Source organism: Salvelinus fontinalis, chromosome 5, assembly GCF_029448725.1.
Source record: "Salvelinus fontinalis isolate EN_2023a chromosome 5, ASM2944872v1, whole genome shotgun sequence".
Lineage (NCBI taxonomy): Eukaryota > Metazoa > Chordata > Actinopteri > Salmoniformes > Salmonidae > Salvelinus > Salvelinus fontinalis.
In genome coordinates, this window is record NC_074669.1 from 60,324,409 (window position 1) to 60,337,410 (window position 13,002).

General features: G+C 42.4%; 1 protein-coding gene across 3 annotated transcripts in view; it reads left to right on the top strand.

Moving 5' to 3' along the window:
- The window catches only part of gstcd (glutathione S-transferase, C-terminal domain containing), a 65,841-nt gene extending 60,461 nt beyond the window's left edge, over window positions 1-5,380 (top strand). For all 3 annotated transcript variants that reach the window (XM_055924074.1, XM_055924073.1, XM_055924075.1), the window contains 2 exons: window positions 1,661-1,730; window positions 4,618-5,380. In XM_055924074.1, the coding sequence (XP_055780049.1) occupies window positions 1,661-1,730; window positions 4,618-4,787 (240 nt within the window). In that variant the 3' untranslated portion in view covers window positions 4,788-5,380. The remainder of the gene's footprint in view (window positions 1-1,660; window positions 1,731-4,617) is intronic.
- The last annotated feature ends 7,622 nt before the right edge of the window (window positions 5,381-13,002 follow it).

The window sequence follows — 13,002 nt, forward strand, 5'->3', positions numbered from 1 at the left end:
GTGTCAGCTGATGAGTTTTAGCTGTAGCTGTGTGTGGTTTGAGTTAACATTCTCTCTCTGTGCTCTCCCTCCATCTCTCTTTCTGTTCTCCCTCCATCTGTCTTTCTGTTCTACCTCCATCTGTCTTTCTGTTCTACCTCCATCTCTCTTTCTGTTCTCCCTCCATCTCTCTTTCTGTTCTCCCTCCATCTCTCTTTCTGTTCTCCCTCCATCTCTCTTTCTGTTCTCCCTCCATCTCTCTCTCTGTGCTCTCCCTCATCTCTCTTTCTGTTCTCCCTCCATCTGTCTTTCTGTTCTACCTCCATCTCTCTTTCTGTTCTCCCTCCATCTCTCTTTCTGTTCTCCCTCCATCTCTCTCTCTGTGCTCTCCCTCATCTCTCTTACTGTTCTCCCTCTCTCTCTGCTCTCCCTCATCTCTCTTTCTGTTCTCCCTCCATCTCTCTTTCTGTTCTCCATCCATCCCTCTCTCTGTGCTCTCCCTCCATCTCTCTCTGTGCTCTCCCTCCATCTCTCTCTGTTCTCCCTCCATCTCTCTCTCTTCTCCCTCCATCTCTCTCTCTTCTCCCTCCACCTCTCTCTGTGCTCTCCCTCATCTCTCTTTCTGTTCTCCCTCCATCTCTCTTTCTGTTCTCCATCCATCCCTCTCTCTGTGCTCTCCCTCCATCTCTCTCTCTCTGCTCTCCATCTCTCTCTGCTCTCCCTCCATCTCTCTCTGTTCTCCCTCCATCTCTCTCTCTTCTCCCTCCACCTCTCTCTGTGCTCTCCCTCCATCTCTCTTTCTGTTCTCCCTCCATCTATCTTTCTGTTCTCCATCCATCCCTCTCTCTGTGCTCTCCCTCCATCTCTCTCTCTCTGCTCTCCATCTCTCTCTGCTCTCCCTCCATCTCTCTCTGTTCTCCCTCCATCTCTCTCTTCTCCCTCCACCTCTCTCTGTGCTCTCCCTCCATCTCTCTTTCTGTTCTCCCTCCATCTCTCTTTCTGTTCTCCCTCCATCTCTCTTTCTGTTCTCCATCCATCCCTCTCTCTGTGCTCTCCCTCCATCTCTCTCTCTCTGCTCTCCATCTCTCTCTGCTCTCCCTCCATCTCTCTCTGTTCTCCCTCCATCTCTCTCTTCTCCCTCCACCTCTCTCTGTGCTCTCCCTCCATCTCTCTTTCTGTTCTCCCTCCATCTATCTTTCTGTTCTCCCTCCATCTCTCTTTCTGCTCTCCATCCCTCTCTCTGTGCTCTCCCTCCATCTCTCTCTGCTCTCCCTCCATCTCTCTCTGTTCTCCCTCCATCTCTCTCTTCTCCCTCCACCTCTCTCTGTGCTCTCCCTCCATCTCTCTTTCTGTTCTCCCTCCATCTCTCTTTCTGTTCTCCCTCCATCTCTCTTTCTGTTCTCCATCCATCCCTCTCTCTGTGCTCTCCCTCCATCTCTCTTTCTGTTCTCCCTCCATCTCTCTTTCTGTTCTCCATCCATCCCTCTCTCTGTGCTCTCCCTCCATCTCTCTCTCTGCTCTCCCTCCATCTCTCTCTGTGCTCTCCCTCCATCTCTCTCTCTCTCTGTCTGCTCTCCCTCCATCTCTCTCTCTTCTCCCTCCATCTCTCTCTCTGTGCTCTCCCTCCATCTCTCTCTCTCTGCTCTCCCTCCATCTCTCTCTCTGTTCTCCCTCCATTTAGGAGCACATGATCCTCTGCCGCTTCGCAGACCAGACGGCTGTCCAGCTGCCTTCAGAACGACGCTTAATAGGTGACAGACACACTGTCACTCACACACACACATTGTGATTGACCCCCAAATAAATGAGCACCTTTTAACACAAACAGGCCACTAATGTCATTTGGCGCCGATTCATGTTGACCGCAAAGTCAAAGGGGATATTATTGTATATCTCCATCAAACTGATACTCCCTTCAGTACCTGGGTCCGTATTTAAAAAGTGCCTCTCAGTAGGCTTGTTGCCCCCTGTCCATAGAATCTTATTCATCGTGATTTTAAAGGCAAAACATATCCTATACCAGCACATTCAATACTTGTGAATAATTAGTGAAGGTACTCCCCGTTGTGTTTTCACTTTGAACCGCCCTCGTACGTTCCCTACCTGACACTTCCTGTCATAGAAGATTCCGCTGACGGGGTGCTGCCGCCGCCATGACACCCCTTCCTCAACCTCTCCTCAACTCACACTTACCATCTTTGATCTTATTCCTTATTCTCCGAGCCCGTCAGATCTGAGCGTCGGTCCGTCTGAGACTCTTGAGTGCTGTAGACGCGTTTGTTGTCTGTCTGGGTCTGCTTCAGAGCCACTGAGCAGCGTAATGCGGTTAGTGGGCTTTTGCCTTTAAAGCAAGCTTTGATAGGAGAGTGCCAGTGGAAGTGATCTCAAAGTCTTAGCCTGTCTAGGATCAGCGTGGCGCTAGCGGCACCCCCCCCCCCCCCCCCACTGAAAAACCAGTGCCGCGAAATTCAAAAAAAATATTTTTTTAAAATATTTAACTTTCACACATTAAAGTCCAATACAGCTAATGAAAGACACAGATCTTGTGAATCCAGTCAACATTTCCGATTTTTAAAATGTTTTACAGGGAAGACACAATATGTAAAGATGTACATCTATTACCTAAAAACACATTAGCATAATCCACCATCTTTTATTTGTCCACCAACACCAGTAGCCATCACCAATTCGGCTAAACTAAGATATTTATAGCCCCTAACCAACAAAAAAACTCATTAGATGACAGTCTGATAACATATTTATGGTATGGGATAGGTTTTGTTAGAAAAAAGTGCATATTTCAGGTAGATGGCATAGTTTACAATTGCACCCACCATCACAAATGGACTAGAATAATTACAATGAGCAACGTGTTTACCTAACTACTAATCATCAAACATTTCGTAAAAATACACAGCATACACGAATCGAAAGACACAGATCCTGTGAATACAGACAATATTTCAGATTTTCTAAGTGTCTTACAGCGAAAACACAATAAATCGTTATATTAGCTTAGCACATAGCAATTAGCAGCCCAGCATTGATTCTAGCCAAAGTGAGCGATAAAAGTCAACATCGCCAAAAGATATTAATTTTTTCACTAACCTTCTCAGAATTCTTCCGATGACACTCCTGTAACATCACATTACAACATGCATATACAGTTTGATCGAAAATGTTTATATTTAGCCCCCAAAATCATGGTTAGACAATGTGAAATGTAGCTCAGTTGGTCAGAAAATGTCCTTGCGCCACTTAGACAGTGATCTACTCTTATACATAAATACTCATAAACGTGACTAAAAAATACAGGGTGGACAGGGATTGATAGACAATTTAATTCTTAATACAATTGCGTTATTACATTTTTTAATTTATCCTTACTTTTCAATACAGTTTGCGCCAAGCGAAGCTACGTCAAAAAACATGGCGTCCTAAGCCACTAAAATGTTTCGACAGAAACACGATTTATCATAATAAAAATGTCCTACCTTGAGCTGTTCTTCCATCAGTATCTTGGGCAAAGGATCCTTTCTTGGGAGAAATCGTCTTTTGGTGGAAAGCTGTCCTCTTGCCATGTGGAAATGTCAACTGCGTTCGGGATGAACTGAAAAGCGTGCCCAACTTTTCACATCGTTGCAAAAATAAATGTCCCAAAATCGCACTAAACGGATATAAATTGCTATAAAACGCTTTAAATTAACTACCTTATGATGTTTTTAACTCCTATAACGAGTGAAAAGATGACCGGAGAAATATAACAGGCTAAACTAACGCTTGGAACAGGTGCGCGCCGGTGTCTTCTTGGCTCATGACGCAGCTCCCAAAGAATGACTAGCTTCAGGGTTTTTTCATTTGTAGGGCCTGTGAACGCGCAATCGACCCCGTTGGAATCGTCATCACGTAAAGGCATCCAGGGGAAGACGTAAGAAGTGTCCGTATAGTCATAGCAACGACAGTGCCCTTTTAAATGACTTCAGAACAGTGGCCAACATTTCTCAAATCTGACTCCATGTCAGGGAAATTGCTGTAGAATGGGCTCTGTTCCACTTAGAGACAAAATTTCAACTCCTATAGAAACTATAGACTGTTTTCTATCCAATAATAATAATAATATGCATATTGTACGATCAAGGATTTTGTGGGAAGCCGTTTAAAAAATTAGCCAAATTAGCATAAGTAGTCTAAACAGCGCCCCCATCCCCAACAGGTTAATAGGCAAGAAGAGAGTTGTTGGTACTGAAGAGGCCGGTCTAGGAAGCGTGTGCAGTAGAATGTTGAGAATGAGGGTCATATAAGGAAAGATGAACAGATCCTGGGGGAATGTCTTCATGTCTTATTCCGCCTCAATAAACTGATTTAAAGGCTGCTACAGTACAGAAGAGGCCTACGGGTGTTATCCACAAAGGACTCACTTTGTTTATCCATAGTAATATGAAAGCAAATTCTAAGAATGATTAGAACAAAGACAATTCTACGGTGAGACAGGGGAACATTCTGTCAGTTGTTTTAGTTATGTACTGTCTCTGTGCACTGCAATTCACCTCTTAGTTGCCAGTGTGTGGAATATAAATGAACTCCATTATTGTTCTATCAGTGACATCATCACTGTGGTCTTTGACCCCTCTCCTCCAGGTAAACAGTGCATGGGCCTGGTGGACCTGGACCGCTCCTGGGCAGCAGAGACTCATGGGTACTCTGTCAGGGTGATGACCATGGAGCCAGACAGCTGCTCCCCCAAGAACAACATGTTGGTGGGTGTTGCTGGAGGCGGGGCTGGAGGGGACAACTATGCCACACAGTAAACCAGAGGCATGTCAGTTGGCACCCAAAGGAAGGTCGAAAAACAAAAGGAACTACCTCGACTTGTCCAATAAGAAGACAGATTTACGTTTGTTGTTGCAAAATGTTTCGCTACGGTTTGCCCTAATGATCACGACCCAGGGTTGTGTTCAGTCGGGAGAAAACGTCTTGAAACCAAGTGAATCAGGGAGGGAGGGACTTGTCCAATAAGAAGAACATAGAATAGGACCCAACATACAGTCCGTTTCAAACTGAGAATACAGCACTGTAAGGAAACAAAAAGCATCAGTCGCTGGACCAAGATACTAAGTCAAATCAATCATCTCGGAGGAGTTGAGGGATTTGTCTTGAGATCAGAGAAGAATGAATCACCCTGGTTGAAATGATGATGATGATATTTGACCTACAATCAAGAAAAAGCCCTTTAGACCCTTTTCCCTGATGATGATCTGGGGCAGGTGTCCAAGTGTTTAGTTCTCTTGGAATGGTTTTATGGGTATTGGAACTGAGCAATGTCTTTATTTTATCCCTTAAATGAGTTTTAATGAGCGGGCAATTATGTGGATATTGAATTAATAAACACACTGGAACTTGAGTATACTCCAAAAGTCTTGTAAAATGTTTATTTTTAACCATTTACTTTGCTCTATTACTTCATCCACTTCAGGGCTCGCAACTGTTGATTTGATATACATTTAGGTCACTGCATTATGTAGCTGGATTGACAATTTAGTTCTGTTTCAAACTTTAGTTCTGTTTCAATAGTGTCTTAACTCGTAAAGCCTGCTTCTTACCATTTCTATTTTTTGCCAAAATTGTGGCTATTCTTGTCTGCTCCAACAGGATTTACATTAAGTAAAATTAATGTTCCTACCTCAAACGGGAAAAATAAATTGATCATATTTCCACATGCTGTTTTTTGCTAATTGTATGAATAGCGATTCTGTGATAGTGCTCGGCCGTCTCCCGTCTCTCCTCCTAACCAATAATCAGGTATTACAAGAAGAAAAACTAAAGAAAACCTGCTAAAAAAATCCATCTTTCCTGCTTAGTTTTTAAATTATTCATTCTAATCTGGAGGCTGTCCATGTGAGACATTCAATGCTTTTCTTTGTTCTATTTCATTTTGTATATAAAGGTTCAGAATTTGATCAAAGCAAGCATAACTCTCAAACAGGGCTCATGCAGCATTTACCATGATTCCTCAAGGATTATTTTGCCTTGTGCTGAGTGCCAGTGAAAAAAGGCCGTATTTTGCATATCCTAATACATCAACAGCATCTATGAATATTTCATGAAGGCTTGGCTGTTGGAAAGGTCAGCGTGCTGGATGGAGTACGATCTGTTGCTTCTAGAGACTAGTAGAGGGAGAAACCACAAAAAAACATTTGTTGTAATGATATATTATATATACACTCCCTAAAGCTGTTTATTCTCGCAGTTGGTAGTTTATATGTGATGTCCATGCCAGAGGAGGCTGGTGGGAGGAGCTGTAGAAGGACGGGCTCATTGTAACAACTGAAATGGCATATATGGAACGGAGTCAAACGTGGTTTCCATATGTTTGATAACGTTCAATTTATTCCATTCCAACCATTACAATGAGCCCGTCCTCCTATAGCTCATCCCACCAGCCTCCTCTGGTCCATGCACCTTATTCGTTGCGCCCGGGGCCTACGCCTTACAGAATTCCATGAAAGGGCTTGAGATGAGAACATGGAGGTACTAGAATGGAATCTCACCCAGGCTCATGGTTCCACTAAGGGTTCTGACACTTCCAAGGCTTCCAATCTTCAGCTCCTCATCTGAATTCCGCAAGCAGAGTCAATCTATCCCGGGGTGAACGGCTAGAGACACTGCTCTCATCCAGGGGGATGGGATTATTTCAAAGGGAAACGGCTCCTTCCCCTAACTGCTGCCCGACCTTCAGCGCCTGCAGCTCTGCCCAAGTGTGCATGACGGAAATGCATATAGGCAGCAAGAGAGAGTAGTGGGGAATGGCCAGGCTAATCGTGCATTAGGGAAGGATACTGAAGTGCCGAGCAGGTAGAGGCAACCGGCCTTAGCCAACTACGCTCATAAGGGAATGGAGAGTGTTGGCTGTCGGCTGTGTGTACGTGCGTGCATTTGCTCAGAGAGAATGGTTTAGCTGATGTGTGTGTGAAGGTAAAAGCGAAGCTTGAGCTTATTTCGCAGTTAATGAGCCTGCTGGGAGGATTTTGTACCCGTTTCCAATCTATTTGTTTGTGGCCCTCTCTCTGCTTGGTGTAGGAGGGATGTATATTAATCATCATAGATCATTGTGTTCTAGTACAGCAGAGGTCCTGCCACCCTGGGGTTCGTTCAGAGGATCATTGAAGTCCTGTAGGCGTTTTAAAAACGTTCCACTCCGTTCAACATAACCGACAAGGTTGAGTAATTGGTTTGCGAAAACGCTCTGTTTAAATTAGAAGTTAGAACTAAGTGGTCTTATAGCTGTTTATTTTATTAACCACTGATTATTAACTATTTCTATTATAAACGTTCCCCTACTTCATTACACCACGTATTGCTTATGATAGAGAGTGGAACAGTTTATGGCTCCATATTTGGTGTGTTGATATGAATTTCCCCCTATGACAAATACCAGGGCTTTATTTACGATGTCCTTGGTTATATTATTTGGCCCTGCTGGGCTGGCAGGCGTGTAGAGACTGAGGAAGAGGCAGGCACTGATATACAAGCTCCCGTTAAAATGGGCATGAAAGTAGTTCCAATCCAACCATGGCCATTTCATACAGCTGCAGTTATTTTTAGAGGCTTTTATCTTCAGAGGATGAAACTCAAAAGTAACAAGTCCATATATTTTATTCTATGGAATACAGGCCAGCACCAGTAATTAACCTATCTAGGTGTGAGTTGTTGCTTTTTGAATAGAAACCAAACAAATCTGAAATTCTAGTGATGAGTTCATTAAAAGGGACCAACAGGGTTCAATGTAACCAGACTACACCGCACTAGTTTCTTTGTGGAGTTTATTCAGGGAGGCCTAGTGCCTCAGTTTCTTCCTGTATGCTAGAGCAAGGCAGAAGATTCATGACCTACTCAGGGACAGGGGCAATAGAGAGACAATTCTACCATGTATCAAAAATAGCTACGACAAATAAGTCCTGAGGTAGTCTGAAATCGTTTTAAAACCTGTCTTGGAAAGTTTGGATGCGGACGGTGATATGTGTTAGTGATCTCATGCTGAATGTAGCTGCACCCTTTCTACTATCTGTACGAGGTTCTTTTCTCATTGTAACATTTTATTTACTGATATGCCTTCTGAAAAACAGACGCTACTAGTAACTGCGTCACTGCTCAGAAGACGAGACAACTTCAATGAGAAACGGACCGATGAGTGCTCTCTCAAAGAGCGGCAGCGGAACTTCAGCTGGTTTCAAACCTGAACCACTCCCTCAACTAAAGAGCCAAATGCAGAGGGAAGCACACTTTACGGACATATAAACATCCCGTCACAAGTGTATGTGGGAGAGAGTGGAGGACTAGTAATCAGTGTGGAAATAGCAAGCTGATTGTATAATTGTTCATGTATTATATCAAATCCTCTCAGATCTCCAAAAGTGCATATGGTCTACACCCCTCAAACTCAAATCTGGACCTCGAAGCCATTTCCACTGCCTTTTTCATTGTTCCCCTTGATCAGGGACTGATTTAGACCTGGAACACCAGGGGGGTGGAGTTAATTATTAGGTAGAACAGAAAACGAGCAGGGTCAGACCTTGTAGGAGAGAGTGGAGTACCCCTGGTCTAGACTCTAGGGTTTGTTTTGGTATTGGGCCATAATATCCACTACTGGATCCTATGGTTGAACCATCTACACAGACTCTCTGGGTTTGAACAGCCAGACACATTCATCCATTTGTTTTGGTTACATGTTCAACAATGTTTCTGTGAGTAACAGATCAAGTTATTACAACAGCTGACGCTACTTTCTATCTGGGTCATAATCAAGAGATGTTCTGTAATGATATTGTAGCGAACGGCAGGGCATGGAAGCGAATCCAGGCCGCTGGCGTGAAAGGAAGTCCCCCTACGCATTGTGCCAATAGGTTTAACCCACTTTGTGGGAATTGTAACAGGTCTCATAAAGCGATTTTACCTTCCCCAAATGGGAAGGCACGTCCCTTGCTTCGAAATACTCAGCCACCTCACAGGTCTAGGCTGTGCATTCTGATGGCCTCATGGCTGCCATCCCACTTCAGACACCAATGGCGCAATTGGCGGGGCAGGGAAGCCAATAAGGTTAACCCACTTGGTGGGAATGGTAATGTGGCTCATATAGCGAGGATCACGACAGTATTGATATTGGACGTCGGGGCAGGGAAGCGAACCTGCGTCGCTGGTGTGAAAGGCAAACACCCTACACATTGCACCAATAGGGAAAATCCACTTTGTGGGAATTGTAATGTGGCTCATATAGCGAGGATCACGACAACATTGATATTGGATCAAAATGATGGTCTATGTCAAATAGAATTGCTTGGTTAAACATGTTCCCCTCCTCTCTAAATAATTAAATAACTTAGAACAGCTGCCTAGGCTATAATTCAACTAACAAGCAACCATGATGATATGAAAAACAGTGGAGCAACACCTGTGACTACAAATGACATAGTGGGATACGTAGACTTCATTTAAACAGGCAGCCCAATTCTGCTCTTTTGCCCAATTATTGTCGAAACCTCTGATCTAGATACAAAAATGTACCATGGTGCTACAATGGTACTTTCACGTATACCATGGTATAGTCGGAATCATGGAAATGTACCATGGTTCTAGCCTTGAAATAGGATGGTACCGCCAAGCACATAAATAATCCCATGGTATTTCATCATGTAGATAATGGAAATACCATGGATTTAACCTGCATTATACATTCTACCATGGTAACGCACAACCATAATAGTACCATTGTGTTTTTTCATTGTACTACTATGGTACATTTTTGTAAGCGCTGATTGGTCAAAAGATATGCCTATGTATGTGATTATATGGACATGATTAACACCCTTAAGACAATGGACAATATTGATCGGGAGATGCTTATGGCTCGCTTTGATGTTGAATCACTCTATACAAACATCCCCCACCAGGCAGGCCTAGAAACTATGGTAGCTCTGGCACACTGTCTTAGTCAATGGTACACTCCCTAGCACTAACTGTATTGTTGAACTTGCTGAGATTATTCTGACTGAGAACGTTTTTCATGTTTGAAAATGTTTGAAAATTAAATGTTCATTCAACAAAAGGGAACTGCTGTCGGTATTAAAATGGCACTGAATTATGCCCATCTGTATGTGGAGTTGTTTGAGAATAATTGTTATTTTCAGCCCTAACAGTCCATTCTTGGGCTAAATCAAGCTCTGGAAACGCTTCATTGATGACACATCTCTTCTATTCTATCACACAGCAGAGGAACTTCATCAATTCCACTCCATCAATACAAGCAGTGAGCATCTGAAATTCACACTCACCTTTCATGCAGCTGTAAAAAGTTTTCTGGACATTTTCACAAAGGGAGGGGGTGGCTTTAGCACGGACCTATATAGGAAGCTGACGGACAGGGATTTTCCGGAAATTTTCCATGGGAAGTTGAGGCCGGGAATTTTGCTTAAATTCATCCAAAAAGTTAGCTTATAACAGTGAACCTTTTTTTGTGGGATACACCTAAGGACATTCTAGGTCTTGTGGCATATTTTGGTTAAACTATCCCCAACTCAATGGAATTGCAACCCTCTGCATGCACAGTGCATTCTTCCATCACATGTACAGCTGATTCTCAAGATCTTGCACACTAATGAGATGCATTTGAGCCCACACTACTACACTGTCTGAGCCAAGGACTACATGCTTTCTGGGAAGTTTTGATTACAATACTGGGTGGGGTGAATATATTTTATATGACATACATGCTTTTTTGTTAACTAATAAATAGTAGTCTACAGAAAAGTGTGTTTTAAATCATTTCTAACTTGTTAACAATTTCTGCTAGTTAGTTTTTGCTACCATGTGGGTTTTAGCTTGCTTGATTCTGCTAACTGCGGAGTGTTAATTCACCTGTTTCCATACATGTTTCATTTTAAAACATGTATCTTACAAAGGAGTTTTTTTAATCTAACTGCTTAACTATTTATCTGTACAGGGAATTGTATTTATTTATTTAAAAAAATATGTATATAGTTTTTACAGGAAAATGTCACGGGCACTATCTGATGTGTGGAGACTTCACTGCAGGTAATGTACAAGGAAAAGCTGTGTACATTTGCAAATAATGTGCCAAATCATATGTGAAGAATGCAACAAAGATGCAGAATCATCTGGCCAAGTGCATGAAGTCCCCTCCACTCACAACAAGCAACCTCTGACAAAAGTCCCTCTTTTTGAGGTGAAAATTATGAATCGAGATGTGTATGCAACTGGTTCACCTCTGATGCTCACAGGCAATGTGTATTGGAAGAGATTTCTGAATGTTCTTCGCCCAGCATACACCCCTCCAACCAGACATGCTTTATCTACTCATTTGCTGGATGCAGAGTTCAACAGAGCTCAAGTGAAGGTCAAGCAAATCATAGAGAAAGCAGACTGTATTGCAATCATCTCTGATGGGTGGTCGAATGTTCGTGGGCAAGGAATAATTAACTACATAATTTCCACCCCTCAACCAGTATTCTACAACAGCACAGACACAAGGGACAACAGACACACATTGCAGATGAGCTGAAGGCAGTCATCAATGACAATGCTGCAAACATGAAGGCTGCTTGGTCTAAAGTGGAGTCCTTCCCTCACATCACACCCATTGGCTGTGCTGCTCATGCATTGAATCTGCTCCTCAAGGACATCATGACACGGAAAACAATGAATACCAAGGAAATGGTTGGGTATGTGAATGGTCATCAAGTTATAGCAGCAATCTACCTCACCAAGCAAAGTGTGAGGAATAAGAGCACCACATTGAAGCTGCCCCGGTGGTGTTATCATCATGTTTGATAGTCTCCTGGAGGGGAAGGAGTCTCTCCAAGAAATGGCCATATCACAGTCTGCTGATATGGACAGCCCCATCAAGAGGATCCTCCTTGATGGTGTATTTTGGGAGAGAGTGGTAAGCAACCTAAAACTCCTGAAACCTATAGCAGTAGCCATTGTACGGATTGAGGGAGACAATGCCATCCTGTCTGATGTTCAGACTCTGCTTGCAGATGTAAGAGCAGAAATCCATACTAGAGGTCGCCCGAATATGATTTTTCAACGCCGAAACCGATTTTTGCAGGGGAAAAAAAGTCGATGCCGATTTATTAAAAAAAAAATATATATATATATATATATATGTTTTATATATATATATATATATATATATATATATATATATCATACACACACACATTTTTGTAATAATGACAATTGCAACAATACTGAATGAACAATGAACACTTTTATTTTAACTTAATATAACACATAAATACACACACACACACACACAGCTCTGAAGTGACAATGATACTGAAGAGTCTGCTTAGGAGACAAATACTCTCAACTGTTTGAATAAAAATAGAGTTTAAGTTACCTGTGATGAATGTTGAAAACAAAAACTGTCATTTCTATATGCAGGAAATCCTATTTTAATAATGGACATGGTAAGAATTGACGACCAAAGTGCGAGTCATAATTCCCATGACACCTTCTAGCAAAATCTGAAAAGCGGTTCCTTCATTTATTCCATAGGATATTTTTAGATTCACTTAAAATAAGGTCTGTGTTTCGTGTAGGCTTACACCCACCTTGCCAATTTTATAACTGTGTAGATATCCATAGGACAAGGTAACTCTGATCAATATTGGCTAAATATAAGCGAAGATCATTTTTTTTGTAGAGTGGATTTATGAAAATATGTTGACAAACGTTACCTTATCCTAGTGAGATTTACACGGGTATCAAAACGTCGAGGCAGTTTAAGCCTGCATGAAACACAGACCTTATTTGAAGTAGATCAAGACATTCTCTATGGAAGACATGAACGGTAAAATAACGAAGGAACTCCTTTCAAGTTCAGCCGCAAGTTATTACAGGAATTATAACGCGTCGACTATTTCTCTCTAAACCATATACCTTTGACTAATCCGGAAACTATCACCTCGAAAAACAAAACGTTTATTCCGTTCTGTATTTTATCTA